At 33.3% G+C, this 18,627-nt stretch overlaps 4 protein-coding genes across 5 annotated transcripts; 2 read left to right on the top strand and 2 right to left on the bottom strand.

The window, feature by feature from the left end:
* Positions 1-214: 214 nt before the first annotated feature.
* LOC135833938 (uncharacterized) lies at positions 215-8,830 on the top strand. 2 transcript variants are annotated; one of them, XM_065347769.1, is made up of 3 exons: positions 215-480; positions 4,684-4,908; positions 7,707-8,830. In XM_065347769.1, the coding sequence occupies exons 2-3, from the start codon at positions 4,882-4,884 to the stop codon at positions 8,553-8,555; spliced, it is 876 nt and encodes a 291-aa protein (XP_065203841.1). In that variant the 5' UTR covers positions 215-480; positions 4,684-4,881; the 3' UTR covers positions 8,556-8,830. The 2 variants fall into 2 exon arrangements, with proteins under 2 accessions (XP_065203841.1, XP_065203840.1); XM_065347768.1 differs by having other exon boundaries at positions 219-480; positions 7,702-8,830.
* Positions 8,815-9,914, bottom strand: LOC135833940 (DNA polymerase epsilon subunit 4-like). Its single transcript, XM_065347771.1, has 3 exons — positions 9,765-9,914; positions 9,144-9,666; positions 8,815-9,064 (listed from the first exon to the last, which is right to left on the bottom strand). Exons 1-3 carry the CDS (start codon positions 9,833-9,835, stop codon positions 8,924-8,926), a joined length of 735 nt encoding a protein of 244 aa, XP_065203843.1. The 5' UTR covers positions 9,836-9,914; the 3' UTR covers positions 8,815-8,923.
* A 2,283-nt stretch (positions 9,915-12,197) lies between these two features.
* On the top strand, positions 12,198-14,841 carry LOC135833939 (farnesol dehydrogenase-like). The gene is made up of 6 exons (XM_065347770.1): positions 12,198-12,421; positions 12,791-12,965; positions 13,060-13,186; positions 13,273-13,411; positions 14,108-14,245; positions 14,574-14,841. Exons 1-6 carry the CDS (start codon positions 12,290-12,292, stop codon positions 14,613-14,615), a joined length of 753 nt encoding a protein of 250 aa, XP_065203842.1. The 5' UTR covers positions 12,198-12,289; the 3' UTR covers positions 14,616-14,841.
* LOC135833941 (uncharacterized) lies at positions 14,674-15,786 on the bottom strand. Its single transcript, XM_065347772.1, has 2 exons — positions 15,544-15,786; positions 14,674-15,411 (listed from the first exon to the last, which is right to left on the bottom strand). Exons 1-2 carry the CDS (start codon positions 15,589-15,591, stop codon positions 14,809-14,811), a joined length of 651 nt encoding a protein of 216 aa, XP_065203844.1. The 5' UTR covers positions 15,592-15,786; the 3' UTR covers positions 14,674-14,808.
* Positions 15,787-18,627: the final 2,841 nt, after the last annotated feature.

Genomic DNA, 18,627 nt, shown 5'->3' with positions numbered 1-18,627 from the left:
TGTATTTGGCAAAAAGCAACCACTAACAGGTCTGGTTTCAGAATTTATTCGCCTGTATATACATAAAATATATATGCACAAAAAATACACCACAAATTAAGTATACTGCGCTGTATCGAAAGGAAAAACTAATCAACAGACATTGTTGATTTTCTTTTTTTTTTTGACTCAATCATCACCGACGACGCTGGTATTTGAAATTATCTCGTATTTATTTCGTGATACGCACATAAAGACCAGAAAATAATTCCGCATCAGGCTGCCCCCATTCGCGTTGATACGGCGTGGTTTGTGCTATACAAGTAGTACTTTCAGTACCTTAGTACTTACCTATACCTTTGTTTCAGTGCAAGTGGATAATTGTTTCAGTCAGATTTTGTATTATTATTGTATTGTATCTACCTAAACAGTGGTTCGTGGCAATTAATGTGTAATTACGGTTCACGACTGTTTATCGATGCAGAAACAAGATGCCATTGCGTAATTAATCTTTATTCTATTAATTCGATTTTTTCTTTTTATCCCCATCTTCTATATAGTTATAAGCCAATTTTCTGAGGTGAATTTACAAAGTATAGTCATGCTCATAGGATTGTTCACGTGCAGAGATAGGTACCAACAAAGGGTTTTCAGGCACCATCCCCATCAATGTTTTTATTTAAGCGGTATAGGTACTTGATGAATCCCTATCACAATAAATAGGTACCCACCCATTCGGAACGTAATAGTTCTTCATGCTAAAATTTTCCTATGGTTTTTTTTTTCGACGTACTTTGATTATTTACTAACGTAATTGTAGTAAGACTGACATAAACATTTATAATCCCTCGAATTGAACTACTGTAAACAGACAATTTGATACTGCATTTATATCCAATCTACTTCTCGGTTGTTATCACATTATTTCAACTTCTGACGTAAATTTGGATGTGCTAAATAGATAAGAATCGTGCTTACCTACTCAAGTTTCAGAAAATAAACACGTTTACGAAGAAGATACTTATTAATATTCTTTACACACGAATGTAGTCAATTTTAAAAGTCATTCTATAAATTTGATAAATTTTGGTTTGCCTTTTATTCTGGCATAGCTTTATGTGGGTGGTTGACTCTTTTTGGCAATATTCTTTGCAGAATACGATACCATGAAATAAGCGTACACTCCAAAAATCGATTAGCAGGTCAAGTGCATGGTGATAAAGCAGTGAAAAAGATAACGTGTATAATATGTTCAATTCTAGATTAATTCGCCAAATATTGACCTAGTTTTGATAAAATTTCATCACTCTCTGACCTCAATCTTCAGGAATCGACCTACCTTATTTCCGACCTAAAAGAAAACGAGGCAAAGCAATCAGCAACCATCATCGCTCATCTTTTCTCAATCAAATTTTTGGGCATTTGGGTCCACCACAAGTGGGCATAGAAAAAACTCACCCAAGATGTATAACAAGTTCAAAAATACTCTGACCATCCTCTCTCGGTAACCCCCATCCAATTCAAATACCTAAAACTATTTGAAATACTCAAAAGACCAATATGTTCCATCTTTGATAAGGGTGTTCAAAAACTTTTAAATTTTCATTCGCGTAAATAAAAGCATTTTTTAATTTGTAAAAAAAAATGAACATTTTTCCGATTTTTTCATTTCTTTACAAAATTTATTCAATTTTTTTCAAGTGCAAAAATTTCAAAAATACTTCAAAAATCAAAACGTTGCAGCCATAACTGAATTGTTTTTCCAAAATTATATTGCGATTTAATCTACAGCATTGCTTTTGGAGTCTAAATAGGGATTCAACATGGTTAAAAGTGACTACCTAATAATTTTTTCAATTTTTTTTCATCTCAACAAAGTTGATGTTTTACTGCTGGGTCATTCCGCGTCAATTGGACCAAGAAGTGGTAGAGGGGTTCGGCGATTTTTTGAAATTTTTCCTGTGAAGAGACCTTCCGAAGGGATGACCAATGGCGCAAATCGCAACCCTCTAGCCAATTTTTAAAGGCAGCCAGGGGGTGTCAAAGTTTTCAGTGAACTTGAAATATCATCCATTGGATTACTCGGTAACCGCGATACCTACCAAAATGGAACTTTTCCCATAGTTAGGGATTTTGAAAGGCTTTTTGGTGATATCATAAAAATCAGTGTTGCCACTTTTTTTCGTACAAGTTGAAAAACCCCTTTCACTCGATGAAATGAACTCCTCACAAAAAAAATCAAAATTCGAAAAGATTCAAAAAATTAACGAATTTTTATTTTTTTGTTGTGAGTGTAATTTTTAACAACTTTTTCATGAAATACGCCAGAAAGAGGTCAAAATAAGACAACTGAATAAATTTGAACTTTTTTTGATGCTTGAAATCGAAAATTGAATTTTTTCGAATTTTGATTTTCTTGTGAGGAGTTCATTTCATCGAGTGAAAGGGGGTTTTCAACTTTTTCAACGGATACGTACAAATAGGGGTCAAATGGGTCAACTTTACCTATCAAAACTTTTTTTCATGTTTTAAATCAAAAAATCGCATTTTTTTGCAAACTTTAAATTTTTTTAAATCGACTTTGCAAGATGTTACTATCCTAATTTTTTATTATGTTGTTTAGCATGAAAAGTCGTCCATAATATATTTTTTTCAGAATTTTTGAGAGTCGGAACGATATGAAAACTACGTTTCGAAACTTTTTGAGCTAATTTTTCGTACGAAAAAAAGTGGCAACACTGATTTTTATGACATCACCAAAAAGCCTTTCAAAACCCCTAACTATGGTAAAAAGTTCCATCTTGGTAGGTATCGCGGTTATCAAGTAATCCACTGCTGAAATGGATGATATTTTAGGTTCACTGAAAACTTTGACACCCCCTGGCTGCCTTTAAAAATGGGCTAGACGGCTGCGATTTGCGCCATTGGTCATCCCTTTGGATGGTCTCTTCACAGGAAAAATTTCAAAAAAATCGCCGAACCCCCCTACCACTTCTTGCTCCAATTGACGTGGAATGACCCCTGCTAAGAGAGTTGCACTTGAGTTATGCAGATTCCCATCGTTTCGTTTGAAAGAAAATTAAAAAGTTGATTTAAAAAAATTCAAAATTTGCGAGAAATTAAAAATGTTGATGAAAACTTTGAAAATTTGCGATACTTTTCAGCTTTTTGCATCTTTGAAAATTCACCAAAAAAAAATTCCGTACCTACATACTTCCTAGTACTTACCTAAATAAAACGTTGGTTATAGGTATGGTTTTTATAAGGCATAAACTTTTAATGAAGTTCGATTGTGTTAAAATTAAAAGGTCTTGGCTCTAGTGCTCGCTTCAAATTTTCAACCGTTGTTGAGTAAAATCCTTAAAGTGGCATTGGATATTGATGAAAATAGCCCAGGGCGACGCCAAATTTCATATACTAAGTATGTAGATCATTTTTTCCAAAACAGGTTCGGATGTGGGCTAGAGCGAGAAAAACACGTTTTTTTCGAAAATGTCCTCTCTGTGGGAATCCACATTATCCAAAGTATCTAACAAAATTACAAAATGAAAAAGGAGGGCTTTAGCAGTACTTTTGGCAGGGATTTTCTCAAACATTTGACGAGTTCTTCACTTCTAGCCTGGGGGGGGGGAGGAGTCAATATTTTACACGTATACATTTTTCGCTTTTTTCAATGTCTTCGGATATTTTAAGATTTCTAGGAGGGAGGAGGATGTCAAAAATACCTTCACCACTTCGATTTTTCAATGAAAATGCATTCTGCAAACACTTCACAACTTTTTTAGGGATAGGAGGAGAGGAGTCAAAATTTTACACATCAACTCTAATTCAATTTCGTACTTTTTTCGCAAGCTTTTAGCAATTTTTTTGTACAACATTATTTTAAATGTTTTCAATTCGTTGAAGTTTCAATCTTTCTTATTCATACAAAACAATTTTTAATTTTGGACACAGTTTGTAAATTTTGAAGAATTTTGGTAATTTTTCGAATTTTGTACATTTTTTGAGATTTTGTATTTTTTTTTGGCCGGTAAACACCATGGTTTTATCAGAGTATTCCAATATTTCTTGATGGGGGAGGGGGGAGAGTCGACAGTATATTTACCATCTCAATTGTTTTACCTAGTGCGTTTTTTTGCGTTCAAAAATCGCCATTCATTAACTAACCTAACCTAACCTAATGGTTTATAGTACGCATGCATTACTACCAATCACGTCAACTCCCTTTTTATTTACCTGAGCTCTGCCTAATCAAAAATATGTAGCTTCTATAAATAATTCCCTCCCCTCCCCCCCCAAACAAAAAATTAGGTACACAAAAACAACACACAAACGGTGTATTTCGTAACAAAATAATACCTAGACTCGCCTAAAAATATACACGAATAAATGCCTCTGTAAATATTTTATGAAAACGCGAACCAAATTCGCGTGTTCATAGAATTTGAAAAATTGCACGTGTAAACAATGCGGCAAACGTACAGGTATAATAGAATATAGAGACGAAAAAGTACGAGACTGCGATGTCTGATGCGTAGGTCTGGGTATAGGCTACTCTTAGTACTTATAGCACCTACAAGTAGCATAACGTATTTTAAAACGCGCCGAGTTGTTCAAAAGCTCGCAGATACTCAGACAGAAAGCGAAGCAGACATTTTTAATTGCATCAAGTGAATCCTTAACAGTGATTTCTTTTTTTTTCAGTGTCAGTATGTGACGGTCAATATGAACGGTCATAAGCCCGATACATGATATTCGTTTTCGTCTTGTGCGAGATACACTTATGATATCAGTACCGTAGTTATTCAGTTTTACGTAGGTGTAGATTCATTAGCCGAATTTACGCGATTAAATTCCAAGTTTAATGAACTTTAATCACAATGCAGTTAACAACTACGCAACATGAGACCGTCGATGATGATGAAACACGTGAGTACCATAACTATAAATCATATACTCTTTACCTACTTTTTCAATTTGTGTGAGTTTTCCTCTTTTTTTTTTTGATAAAATTACAGGTCGTTATTAGGTACCTACTCTAAGTGTTTTTCACGTGAATAAGCGAGCAAGTCCAAATAGGTAAATAACTGTTAAATTGATACGGAAATTCAAAAACATCTTTTGATAGTCTCGCCTCTCACGTGCTTAATTTATGGACAGTAATTTATCAAACCGAGTCAAGGATTAATTTACATATCAACTTATATCGTTTTTATTCGTATATCAGAAATTTGATGTGGCCTACCGGAAAAGACCATTTATACCTCGGCCTATACGCAGGATCAATAGGAAGAAAATTCGGTTTATTCTCGAATCAACGAGTTACTTAAATTTCGAAATATAGGAAAAAATTGCGTACATGCTTGTTCGTAATTTGTTTACGAGATGTAATAGTTTTTTTTCAGATTTTCCTTTCGTTTTTTCATATATTTCCTAATTACAACTACGTACTTATTTTCTTTTTTTGAGGAAGCCGTACGCATATGTATTACCAACCGTTTTACAATAGGTACCTTTTACCAAACGTACATATTGATTTCAATACCTACGCTAATTTTTCCGTTGGGATTAAATTTGCTAATTTCAGTCTAATAACTATCAAATAACTCCGGCTTTTTAGCGTACAGGTATTTTTTTTCAAAGGTGTATAATTCCAAGCTACCATACGAGTGAAATGCAGAAAGCAAGTTCTACTTACGTGCATTTTTAAGCTTCTTAAATGTAGATGAATACGAAGTTAGGATTTAAGAACTGCTGAGGAAGACGCAAAAATCCACGAGGACAAGTTTAAAAACTTGGTTTGTCTAAAAAGTATATCCACACTGAGTATTCTACTAATTTTAAACCCAAAACTTTGATCATTTTTAGAATTTCAAAGATTGGAATGATGTAAAAAAAATAACACTTTGAAATTCTCAAACAAAAAAAAAAAAAAAAAAAATATGTATCTACGTAGGTAGTTACAGGTTTTTGAGGCTTTTGTCTAAATCAATAGAATATATATATACAATTTGAAAAACTGAAAATACGAGTATATAGGCAAAAGACATGTTCCTTGGCAAACGAAATGCCCCAAATCTGACATCCAATCAATTTTCTCACAAAGGAACCTTTTGAACTAACTTTCTCCGACTTGAACGAAACCAATCTGGATTGAAATAGCAAATCCTAAAACTCACGTAACCAAAATTACGAGAGCCAAAGTTTATTTTTAAATTTTGGCGAATTTTTGAAAATTGTAAAAATTCTAAAACGCTGTTCCAAATGAGACAAGAAATTACAGTTTTTTGTTTGTTTTTTCGATGTCATTTTTGAATTAATTTCGACCTTGTTTCTCTTGCGAGCAATGAAGCATTCTTAATTCTTTTCAACAGAAATCAACTCGATCACCCCTACCCCTTCCTAGAATCCATTGGAACGGTTTCGAACCACTTTGAGAAGTTTTGTGGAGCCTCTTATCAGATTTTTGGAAATTTAAATTCCCCCTAAATTTTATTCGATGAAGATGGGAAACGAAAATCAACTTTCATACCCCAATTTCAACATGTTAAGTTGACTGCAGAAAGTTTCAGGCTGTTTTGGAGCCTCTGAAAATTTTTTGAAAATTCTAGTTCCCCAAAAACTGCCATAAAATTTATCGAAATGAACTTCAAAACCTAGAGATGTGTCATTGCATGTTATATAGCGACCTTCTTGACCGATCATAAATTATCAGTGCCACTGACAAGGGGGGATGGTGTCATTTGTTCCAGGCCCGCGTATTCCAGAGAGCCTCCAGTTTATAAAAAAGTTTGTGAACTTCATTTTTGAAAATCAAATAAAAACTTAATTTTTGAACAAAAAATAGGAAGCTTCATTTCTGAAGGTGAAATTAAAATTTCATGGAACAAAAGCTATACTAAGTTTTGCTTTCTTCAAAAAAGTCTCATAGAAAAAAATTTTCGAAAAAAAATAGGAGAACAAACCTCTTTTTAAAAATACCTATTATGTCACGAAACACAATTTGTTTTTGAACTCAACCTTCAAAAATAAGAACTCCTTGAAGTTTTCGTTTGCGAAAAAAACTTTTTATTTTAGAAAAATTCTATGTGAAAAAGTTTTTTTTAGAAGAAATTTCTCCAATACGTACTTAAATAAACATTATTTTTAAACACGAAACCATCATTTTTTTTTGAGAGGGAAGAGAAATCTTTTGAAAAAACTTGTGAAAAAATTCTGTTTCGTTAACAATTCATTTCTAACTTCAATTTTTGAAAAAAAAAAAACATACTTATCTGGCTTTAGAGGAGAAAAGAAGGTGAGTATAGGATTGTAAAAATGAAAAAATGAATTACAAGAAATGGAACTTTTCACTAAAATTTATTTTATAAAATGTTTGCAAACACGCAATTTATTCTCCCCGCCTCCCTCCGAATCCCTGCTGTTTGGCCAAATGCATAGGAAAGGATTAAAATTCGTTTTTCATTGAAATCAGCTTTGAAAGTTATTGTTAGCCTGCATTACGAAATAAAATTGAATTTTTCAAAATACCCATCCATGAAACTGAAGTGATCAGTCTGAAAATTACTAAAATAGGTTTCAAACTACACAAACGGGTGTTTTTTTTTTACATCGCAAAAACCACGTATAAGTTGGCCTGTTTTTTTTTCTTTTCTATGTTTTTAGAACTCGTCCATTTTAAAATAAATTTGACTAATAACGAATTTGTATTATATTTACCAGATCAGTATTCGCTACAACCGATAAAAATCAAATACGGCCATCGGTACAGAAAGAAAAAAATAATTCACGCTAATAGCGAAGAAACAGTATTGGAATTCGATGAAAATGAAGATACGAAAACCGAATTACCCGATCTAGTTCAAGACACCGATTCGAAAAATGAATCCAATTCGCTCAATTCAGAATCTACACCCGATGAATGCAATCCAACTTCCACCAACTGTTCTCCAGATGTACGAGTAAAAGTTGAGCATAAAAAACTCAGCTTACCCAATAATACAGTTATTACTACCTCGAAACAATCACTCAGCGCAAATAATTCACCAGATATGAAGGCTACGACGAAAAAATTCAGTTTACCTTGCGACATTTCGAAAGATCACCTCATCATTAACGACAGTATTATTTTAGACGTGGATAATTTAAGGAAAAAGTACAATTCGTCTACCAGTTTACCAACTGATACTTCAAAATTAGATAGTTTGAGCGTCGATAGTTTAAGAAGAAAACATGGTTCGATCGATGGCTTCGAAGCTAGACGTAGATTAGATAGTAAAGTAGAAGAATTCGTACAAGAGGTAATGATCAGTATATCAGAAATTGGTCACGGTAATCGGGGCGATGGGGTGAGAAAATTGAGGGGCATTATCAAGAAAACTTTAAGTTACGAAAAAGACGAACCCGGTGTAAATGCGATTCGTATAAGAAAACGTGAAAGATGTAAAAATACCGTACATTTTTCCGAAGAAAATATTACTATCGAAATCCCCAGGCCTTCGAAACCGTATATTAGAAAAGTTAAGGATAAGATGAGTTATTATTGTTGCTTCGGTTTTCTGTTTCCGAATACTTGAGTTGTAATTTTTAATTTTTTTAATCAATTTTATTCCATATTTTTGTAATTACTCGAGTTTCCAATATTTTTACGAACTGAAATGATAATAATTTAACCAACGTAAAGTTTTTCTAACGCCATCGCCAAAAATATGATCCGAGGAATGGAATTTAAATCGCGAAATTGCCTATTTCTTACGAGTAAGGTATTTATAAATTGAATAAGTAGATCGTCATTGTAAAATAAACCTGTAAGAATAACGTTATTGATTAAAATGGTTATTTAAAAATGGAATTACTTATTTATTATGAACGAATCGTCCCACATAAATTATCACATAAAATTTTGGTAAATTAAAATAGAAAATACTAGATAAACGAACGAATTTCAATTCAAAGCTCCTTCCAAAAATTCAAAAGCAACATTCTCCGAGATAACAGCATCCAGATCCTTTTTCTGTAACGTTTTCTTTTTATTTCTCAACGTAATAGTGTGAATTTCTCTGCCCAGTCGTTGAAGAAACATTTCCTGTAAACAAAATCCATTATTAAATATTAAAAATGAAATTCACAAGTTCGTCGTTACATCGTTACACTTAAATACAAACCGTAGCTTTGGCGACAAGAAATACGCATTCACCGCTAACTATTTTAATATCGGGATCTGCTTTCATTATATCTCTTACTCTACCGAGAGGAAATTGAGAAATTTTTTCAGTTTTTTGATCGGATCTAGTTTGCTTGGTAGACTCGGTTACAGTATCATTGAGATTTGAATCATTTATCGAATCAATTGTATCGAGAACAGAATCCGCAGCTTCTTCTAATTCTGTCGTATCGGTCTCTAGAAGTGTTTCGTTTGGTATTTCATCGTTGACTGAATCCATGGCCGAGTGGTTTTCTTCGGTTTCACTCAAACGTTGCTGAATAGATTGTTCATCTTCGGCATCAGAAGCAGAAATGTTATGTAAATTCGTACCCGATGTAATATCAGCATCATCCATCGTCGAAGTTGATTGATCCGCTGGATTATTCTCCAAATCTATGGCAGCGGTTGGAGTTGAAATTTGTGATTCGGCAGGAATAGTGGATTCGGTATTATCGTCCATCGTGTTATTGACTGTAGTGTTCCTTGAACATGGATGAGGAATATTTCGCTAATTAGATTTTTTTAAATACTGACAAAATTACTAAATAATAATAATGAATAAATTATTGAATTTTGTTACTTTTTTACGCGGTTTCTGGCATGTTTGATAACATTATCACTAGGTAGTACTAAACAACGGTTTGAGCGCATTCTACGAACAGTTTTCAAACTATACCTAATGGTTGGTCACATTTTTTTTTTTTTTTTTTAAATAATTATTTATTACTTATGTAGTTATGTAAGCTTTAAGCTACTTACTTAATATTTTATTACTTTTGTACTTTCATCTTAATATTACGTATCAGACTGAGGAATGTCGTTTAGATTACTTTAGTGCAACCTGTAATTTGCAACTTGCAACAAAGTTGCAAGTATTTACCTAGGGGCCACACACTTTTTCTCTATTTTTGAAACTAATTCGTTTGTTCGTTTTTATTACTCGGTCTAACCGGGTCTACACTTTCCTTACTCTCCTTACTCCGCTCTCCACTTTTTACCCCTGATTTAACCAAAGACCTATAACAGGTCTCTGGATTTAACCTTACCCGGGTAAGAAACCTGGTTAAAAACGAACAAACCTAGTTACTAGAGACTAAGGATACTTTTCGGCATCGTGTGCTGTCGAGTGCTTTCGGCTACGCTCGTTTGACTTGTCTCCATGAAAATGAAATATTCTAGTGATGCGGAAAATCGATATTTTTGAACAATCGATATTTTCACTATCGTTTTTTTGGACTATCGATAGGCATCGATAGCCGGCGCTGGACTATCGATACTATCGATAGTCTATCGATTGTTTTTTGAACCTAAAATCCAATGTTTTTCTGCAAATCGGACTAGAGAAGAAACTCAAATTTCTCAACTTATGCTTCAAAAAAGGGAAAAAGCAGCGAAAAACGGGAAAATTTTAGGAATCGATTTTCTGGAGACCACTATCGATAGCATCGATAGATCAAAAAGTTCAAAACTATCGATTTTTTTCGCTATCGATAGGCATTACTATCGATAGTATCGATAGTCACATCGATTTTCCGCATCACTAAAATATTCTCCTTAGCAAAGATGAAACTCCTGTTTCCTTTTTGTTCAAATCTTTCTTTTTCATAATCATTATTTCATACGAATATTGTACGTATTTTAATGATAAAACTCGTGTTAGTCCTGTTTCTTTTGAATTTTAATCTGTTTCATAATTTCGTCGACAGTCTTGTACTCTTGTTAGACAACTTCGTTTCCGATCCGAACATTACCAAATGGCAAATATAAAGAAAAAACAGCTGTGATGATACTAGTCTATAGACACTTTTGAATTCAATTTGAAGAAAATGTAAAACTTTAACAGAAGTGATGTTGTTGTACAAACATTTGGAACTTGGAAGTTTTTCAAAAGAAGATTGATATCACATCAGTCAAAGTCAAAATCGAAAAAATCTTATCAGATTTCCAACTGCTCACAAGGTATTTAACCCAAAGTATATTATTGAGCAACAAAAAATTGCATTCTACAAGAAATACAATGAAGAATACGTAAAAGACAATATAATATTCGAATATTATAATTAATTTTTAATTAAAATTAAAATATTAAAAATCTCATCAACAGGAACAGGGAACTTGAATCATTACAAAGAATAAAGTCAAACGAGCGTAGCCGAAAGCACTCGACAGCACACGATGCCGAAAAGTATCCTTAGTCTCTAGTAATTAGTATTTTTGAAGGGCTTTTAACAATAATTCATGGACAAAGTTTTAGGAGTAATGCTGAGGAAGTGCGCGTTAAAAAGTTTTTGCCATTGAGAAGAACAATAAAAGAGAAAAGTGTATTTTGATAAGGCGAAGTCCTCGCATAGGTACATTAAACTTTCACAGCTACGAAAAGCATTTCACTACGAAACCTCATCACGAGTGTGCACTGTGTAGTAATCGATTGGACCCGACTTTTTCCGAAAATAATGAACCCCCTAGGGTAGTTCAGCACCAAATTTATAATTACCCAATTGTAAAACTACGGATCCCATCAGGGGTCAAAATAGTTCAATTCTCAAAACTATGAGTTTTGGCATATTTCACCAACATAAAAATGAAAAAAATGCGCCTAAAACTGTAAAATAGGTAATTGAAATTCTCGGGATATATCAAGTGTTGAAAAGTCATAGGACCTATGAGGTACTTTTGGGCTCCAAATATTCGAAGAACTGTCCGAAAATGGTCCAAAAATGCGATTGGATAGCTACAACTCTGGGAATTATCTTTTCCAGTGACAAAGTCCAATTTCCTAGGGTTTGATTACACGCTGCTTTATCGGTGCTTATTTGAAAGGATGAATTTATGATTCGTTTAAATAGGCGTAGGTACTGACTTATCAACATTGAAATTTGAAAATACCTAAGTATCTACATGAGCATTAAATGAAGAAAAAATTTAATGTACCTAAATGGTGACGTTTTAATTTTATTATCCGCGTCATTTATCTTCAAGTACCTACCTACATACGAATAATTTGAGATTAGAACACGATAACTTGATCGTACGAGAATAATTATGTACCTACGCATGTAGTTTCATCGGGTATCTGTTTCATTAATGTAATACTCTAACGTAAATATGGAACGATTTTTCAAAAAAGTCGCAGTGATTACTGGAGCTGGATCAGGCATTGGGGCAGCCGTGGTCAAAGAATTGTTGGCGTATGATATTTGTGTTGTGGGATTGGATTTGGATGAAAAAAAACTGCAAGTATACTAAAATTCTGTTCATTTATTTATTGATAACTTTAAAATGTAAAACATAACACTCTATTAGGTAATCTAACAGGCTTGTTGTAGCTGTCGCAATAGATGAAATCATCTCTTCTTCGCCAAGTAGTTTACCTACTTTTTGGAATACCTATCATTAAAAATTATACAGCACGTATCCTCAAACAGTTAAAATTAATTAAACTAGGTAATAAACTCTTATCCTTTTGAAATCCGTTTACTGGTTCCTCCTATCCTGGAAATATACTTATAGGTACCGCAGACTACAAACCTGAATGCTACTAACTTAATCATTAGACCATCAACTCCTGAATAATTATTTCCTTACATAATCGATGATTTATTCTAGGCACAATCCAACAACTTGACGCAGAAAAAATTGAAAGGAAGATTTCTTTATAAAAAATGCGACGTAACTCGAATATCTGAAATTAAAGATGTTTTCCATTGGATTGATACCGAAGTAGGTTCAATAGCAATTCTTGTTAATAGCGCGGGGATACTGATCAGAAAAACTTTATTAGGTAGGTACAATGGAATAAGTACAGCTCACAGGGACTTCGATGTGAATTGGATCCTTTTTTGAACATTTTAATTTAATCAAGTTTAAATATTCAGATGTCAGCGATGAGGAGATAACCAAAACGATGGATGTAAATTTCAAAGGCTTATTGCTCTGCTGCCAAGAAGCTATGAAAATAATGATTAAAAATCAAGTCGATGGCCATCTAATTAACATAAATAGGTACCTACCTAAGATAAAATGTATATTTTCATGTGTTCTTCGATTCGAAATATGTATAATGAGACCGTCAAATAATGTTTTTTCAGTATTAACGGTCATCATGTTAGATTGAGACCCGAAATTAGTTTGACAATGATATATGCGGCATCAAAATATGGGGTCACCGCAGTCACAGAAGGATTAAGGCAGGAAATTGCGAAACGAAATTTAAAAATTAAATGCACAGTGAGTAAAAAATTCTATAAGATATCTACGTTTATAATTTTACAGGTATAGAAAAATGAGGTTGGTTTTCAAAAATTCAAAAATATCGTATTATTTATTTCACGAATGAATATTCTTGATTTTAATTAAGTAAAATTATAACCTGATGGGCGACGAACCTATTTTAAATCTTGAACAACGAATTTTGCAAGTTTGGAGTACTGAATACCTACGAAGATTTTATGTTTTGACTGTTTACTTTTGATTGAAAAAAATGTTTGAATTATCGCCGTGAAATATCTCATTGGACAACGTAACTATATTTCCTGCAACTGTACGAACACGCAACCAGTTTCACAATTATACCTAATCGGTAACAGATTTAACTTTTTGCTCGAATTACTATCGTATTTCGTTACTCGTATTTTTTCATAAAAGGGAGACGCATTCGGGAGCAAAGTACAATATTTGAGAATTGTATACGGCTCATCAGCTCTCATTATCGAATTAATTATGGGTGCTTCAGATAAACCAAAAATCGTATTTATTTCACACTTCTGGATGGGCACTTATCATTTTAGAATTAAATTATGCATATCTCTTTTAAAAATACCTATAGGTAGACGTAGGTAGGTATGATAATATTACTTACTATTGTTGGTAAATCTGTTTGCTCGAATACTTTATAGAGGGTTGATTGTTTTTTTGAATTCGTAGAGTATTAGTCCGGGTCATGTAATTACACCATTGACAGATATTAAAAGAGATGTACCAATTAAGCCTACTGAAGTAGTAGAGCCGAAAAATATTGCTGAAGCTTGCATAAGTGTTTTGAACACAGCACCTTTCGTATTGGTGAGTTTTTATTTTTCCTACTTACAAACGTTTCTCAACTGGCAGGCAATTTTTTGAACCGGCTGATAACGCTGGGTGGAAAGAATATAGGAAAATATATCACCAGTCAAATTTTTTCTGATTTTTTACCATTTGAATTTTCAAAAATTCACCTAAAATTGAAAAATGAATTTTAGCCAGTGAAACTCTAGCTGGTGGTTTTTTTTTAGAGCCCTTTATCGGTTCATTGTTTGAAGATTCAAAACTTTTTGCGCCGGTTGAGATATTCCTTGTGAGGTACCTAAGAGTTCTGTATTAAGTACTTACCTATTTCAACATTTCTGTACAGATATCTGAACTGACCATCATGGGAATCCATCAAGAAATTTGAATAAGAAAATAAAATTTTCGATGAAGAAATCGATTTCGTCTCAAACGATAGTCAACTATTCGCAATAAATCAATAAATATTTAATAACTTAACGTAGCAACGTAAATGTACCTAACCTATCTAGCTAATCTATACCTACCTACGAAATAATAAAAAAAAAAAGAATAACAAATTTGACAAGTTGACATACTTATTAAAATCTATAATAAACTTTTCCGTCTTTCGACGAACTGCCTGAAATATTATTACCTCCCGAAGGTTTAACCGATATGTATCCTGTACCATCTGGATATTCCGGAGATATTATCAGCTTATGTTTAATTTCTTGCGAATCGCCAGTATTAAACACGGTTGAAATTTTCTTAGTTAATCCTGGTTGTTGATACTGATATTGGTCAGCGTAATAATTCGGATTGTAAGTACCCGGAACTTGATGGGAAACGTCAACGGCGTTCTGATAGAAATTTTGGTTCGGATGAGAATTAGTGGTGTATTGACTCCAGTCATAAGACCAAGGCTGAGCGGACCACTGTCCTTGATTATAATCAGTTGGATAGGGGTAGTACGCAGGCGGATTGTAATAGCTGGTATCTGGTTGTAGCATTCTTGAAATGTTATCTACCCAGTTCGAGACGAAACTAAGATTTCCATAATCTGCTGGTACGTAAGATCCATAGCCATAGTTGGGGTCGATGTCTCGAGTATTCAAAGACTCCGTATTGAAATTATCGATTACGACGTCGTCGGTGTTTGCATTCTTTAGGTTTGTATTGAGTGGAAGTTTCGCTGATGTGATCTAAAAATTACGAATGATTCAGCATATATAGCATATAAGTAGGTACTTAATTTACAAACTTGGCAAAATTATTTCGTCCACGATACGTTGCTTATACTATGGTCTGAAAGGAAACAAAACAATAAAGCTTACTCCATAAACACAATTAATTAAAATGAATGCGAATGCGATCAACTTCATGTTTGAAGAGAATGATTTTATCAGAATTCAAAAAAGTGACTCAGATAATTTTATTCTTCACGATTTCACATAGGCTCCAAATACTTTTGTACAACGAATAAAACGTGCGTCCAGATATTCTTTTTTTTTCAATTTGAAGGTCACCTCCTGGCCTTCTTCATGAAAAAGTATACGACAGTAATGAACAGGTGCGAATTTCTAGTAAGTAAATGAATAAGTAGGCACATAAATTTGGCAAACCTAGCATATGGGTATGAGTTTCAACTGAACATGAATTACGCGCAACAACATTGCAGGTTTAGGAAAAATTGTGTCTTGATTGCTGTGAATGACAAAAACAGTTGCCATGCGTCAAACCTAAGATCATATATTTCTTGCATTCACGATCGAATAATTACGAGTACCTACCTACCTACCTACCTACCAGGCCATATCATTTTCTGAACGTGTTACAGAGATACATACGTAGGTTACAAAGTACCCAGGTTACAGGGAAATTTCAATTCAAAATCAACGCACTTTATTCATAGATTCACATCAACTACGAACAATTTCATTCTGATGAATTTATTGAATTATACTTATTGAACGCAACAATTTCACTAATTACATACCTAATGTAAATATCATATACACCTATCATAACTGAAGAAATTTAATTTCATATTGAACTATAATAAGGAGGACTTTCATAAGATTTATCGTACGCATCTTCCCATTCCTTTTCTTGTTCCTTTATGGTGTCAGCGATATGTTCAAGTACGTTCTTCATCGCACTATCTTCAGAATATGCTGGAATTAAAAAGTTTAAAAATTTTTGCGTTTTCAAATTCATCGCAATAGGCAACGTGATGAATGATTCGAACAAATCCTTGACAGCAATAGAACTCGCGGATTTATCATTATTCTTTTTATTTGAACATATAACCTGCAAATACAACATTATGGTCCAAAAAAAATGAGTAAGATTGATTTCTAGTCTAATTTATTCTTATTCGTTATGAACAATAACTCAAATAGCTACCTCAAATAATAAACTCGAAACGAGTATTGAAAAAAGTAATTTTTTCATTTCTTCAAATGCCTCGAGTAGGTTGGTTTCAATCGAAATTTGCAGTAGAGTTGAAAAATGTAAGGCCCGTATTCAACTACAAAAATTTGATATTTACTCGTTCGAAATTTTCAATTTTTTAAGCATTTCACGAGTGATTCTATGGCACAAGTGTTTATTTGGTGTAGGTAGCTGTTCAACAGTTGGAACACATTCCACGATAATTTTTTTGGAAACTTACCTACGTGTACGTTTAGCAGTTTGCCCTTCAGCAAATTTGAAATATGATATGATGCCTACACAGAATCTTTTAGAAAGATTCAAATGCACCAAATTTGAGTTAGTCGTACTTATTACCCACTCTCTCCTGTACAATTTCTTTTCTGTGTATTAAGTTGGTAGATATGTAGGTTAAGTAGGTACCTACATATCACTTTAATCGACGAATACTCACCACCAAGTTATCTTATTGATTTTTCACCCCCCTCCCGACCAGTTGTTGGATTTTGTAAGAAAATAGTTCCCTGTTTTTGGAATTTTCCTTAAATCTACATACATAAAAAAAAATTATGCCAGGAGCTAAACCAAATTAAAAAATCCAATCTATACAATATACTCGTAATTGCGCATACTTGCGGCAAAATTCTTCTAAATGGCCCCATATTCGAGATAAAACCTCTGCTGGTCACCAAACTATTTTGGTCACCTTGCATAATAGTCCGGCATATGACAATAGGAGTAATTACACCCTCCCCCCACCGATCTTCCGAAACAACTTTTTTCTCAAAGGGGACATCCTAAGGAACATTTTAAAGCAAACTTGCCCAAAAAAAAGTTGGCCTACTTACAAAATGGCGGCCGTTTTGATCGAGAGGTCAATCGAAATCGCAGATTTTGCGTTCCAACATAGGACTTGCACCATATTTTCTAAACTGTACAAAGATAAATCAAAAGAGCAGACAAAAATTTATCACCTGTCAAAATGTCAAGTGCTAAAGTGCGTTTTTCGATTTTTGGTGAATTTTTGAAAATCGAATTTAGGCCAAAAATGAGGGAAAAAATCAAAATAATTTTACCAAATTGACCAAGAAAGCTGAAATTTGGGATATATCCTATTTTCGACATGCCAAATCGATTGGAAACGGTTTCAATCCGTTTTGAGCAGTTCTGGAGCCTCCAGCAGATTTTTTTAACTCGAAATTCCCACAAAATTCCATCAAATTGGAGTTGTAAAGCTAAAATTTATTCTAAAAACTAATTTCAATACGCTACGAAGTACTGCAAGTGAACTTCAAGTCGTTTTGGATCCTCCAGCGACTTTTTGAAAATTCCTGAAGCCTCCAGCAGATTTTTGAAACTTGAAATTTCCCCAAAATTTCATCAAACTAAGATGGAGAGTCGAAACTCATTCTGCAAACTAATTTCAATACGCTACGAAGTAACTCTTAAAAAAAATTTGACGCCTTGTTGTGCAAGTTTTGCCAAATTTTATTGAAACTTTTCCAGTTTTAGGCAATTTACAGTGAATTTAATGCTTTTAATAGGTACCTACTCGAATTTAAGAAAGATTTCAACGATGTTTTATGCAATTTCCTTCACATTTTTCCAGTTTTTCCCAAAATTTTAATGTTTTTTGTGATGTTGAATGTTTTTTTTTCTTCATTTTTCATGTTTTTATAGACTATACTTATTCTATAGGTTTCCAATTACATACTTATTTGTATTTTTCTTCAACGTTGTACCACTTTTTGTCCGATTTCGCATAGATAATTCACTTTACTTTTTGGTGACTTTTATTTGCTTCAACTTACTATTTTAGGTAGGTACTCATTAGTCAGGTCTACTATAAATCCAAGTTGATAATAATTTTAGTAAAATAAAAACTAAACAATGCATCAAATGCAACATTTTAATTCAAAAGGAAATTGATTCGTGTAGGTACATAAATTTACGTTACAACAAGTTACGTTTAGAAGAAAACTGTT

Source organism: Planococcus citri, chromosome 2, assembly GCF_950023065.1.
Source record: "Planococcus citri chromosome 2, ihPlaCitr1.1, whole genome shotgun sequence".
NCBI classification, from domain to species: domain Eukaryota; kingdom Metazoa; phylum Arthropoda; class Insecta; order Hemiptera; family Pseudococcidae; genus Planococcus; species Planococcus citri.
The sequence above is the reverse complement of the archived record's forward strand: the minus strand, read 5'-3'. Positions and strand labels throughout refer to the sequence as shown.

What these genes read in the sequence shown, in the direction of transcription:
- LOC135833938 (XM_065347768.1), top strand. Translation starts at nt 4,860, where the DNA reads ATGCAGTTAACAACTACGCAACATGAGACCGTCGATGATGATGAAACA. An exon ending in CGTCGATGATGATGAAACAC is followed by an intron (nt 4,909 to 7,701) that starts GTGAGTACCATA and finishes TATATTTACCAG; the next exon opens with ATCAGTATTCGCTACAACCG.
- LOC135833941 (XM_065347772.1), bottom strand. Translation starts at nt 15,591, where the DNA reads ATGAAGTTGATCGCATTCGCATTCATTTTAATTAATTGTGTTTATGGA. An exon ending in TAATTAATTGTGTTTATGGA is followed by an intron (nt 15,412 to 15,543) that starts GTAAGCTTTATT and finishes CGTAATTTTTAG; the next exon opens with ATCACATCAGCGAAACTTCC.
- LOC135833939 (XM_065347770.1), top strand. Translation starts at nt 12,290, where the DNA reads ATGGAACGATTTTTCAAAAAAGTCGCAGTGATTACTGGAGCTGGATCA. An exon ending in GATCAGAAAAACTTTATTAG is followed by an intron (nt 12,966 to 13,059) that starts GTAGGTACAATG and finishes TTAAATATTCAG; the next exon opens with ATGTCAGCGATGAGGAGATA. An exon ending in CATCTAATTAACATAAATAG is followed by an intron (nt 13,187 to 13,272) that starts GTACCTACCTAA and finishes ATGTTTTTTCAG; the next exon opens with TATTAACGGTCATCATGTTA.
- LOC135833940 (XM_065347771.1), bottom strand. Translation starts at nt 9,835, where the DNA reads ATGCGCTCAAACCGTTGTTTAGTACTACCTAGTGATAATGTTATCAAA. An exon ending in GCCAGAAACCGCGTAAAAAA is followed by an intron (nt 9,667 to 9,764) that starts GTAACAAAATTC and finishes TCCATGTTCAAG; the next exon opens with GAACACTACAGTCAATAACA. An exon ending in TTCTTGTCGCCAAAGCTACG is followed by an intron (nt 9,065 to 9,143) that starts GTTTGTATTTAA and finishes TTTTGTTTACAG; the next exon opens with GAAATGTTTCTTCAACGACT.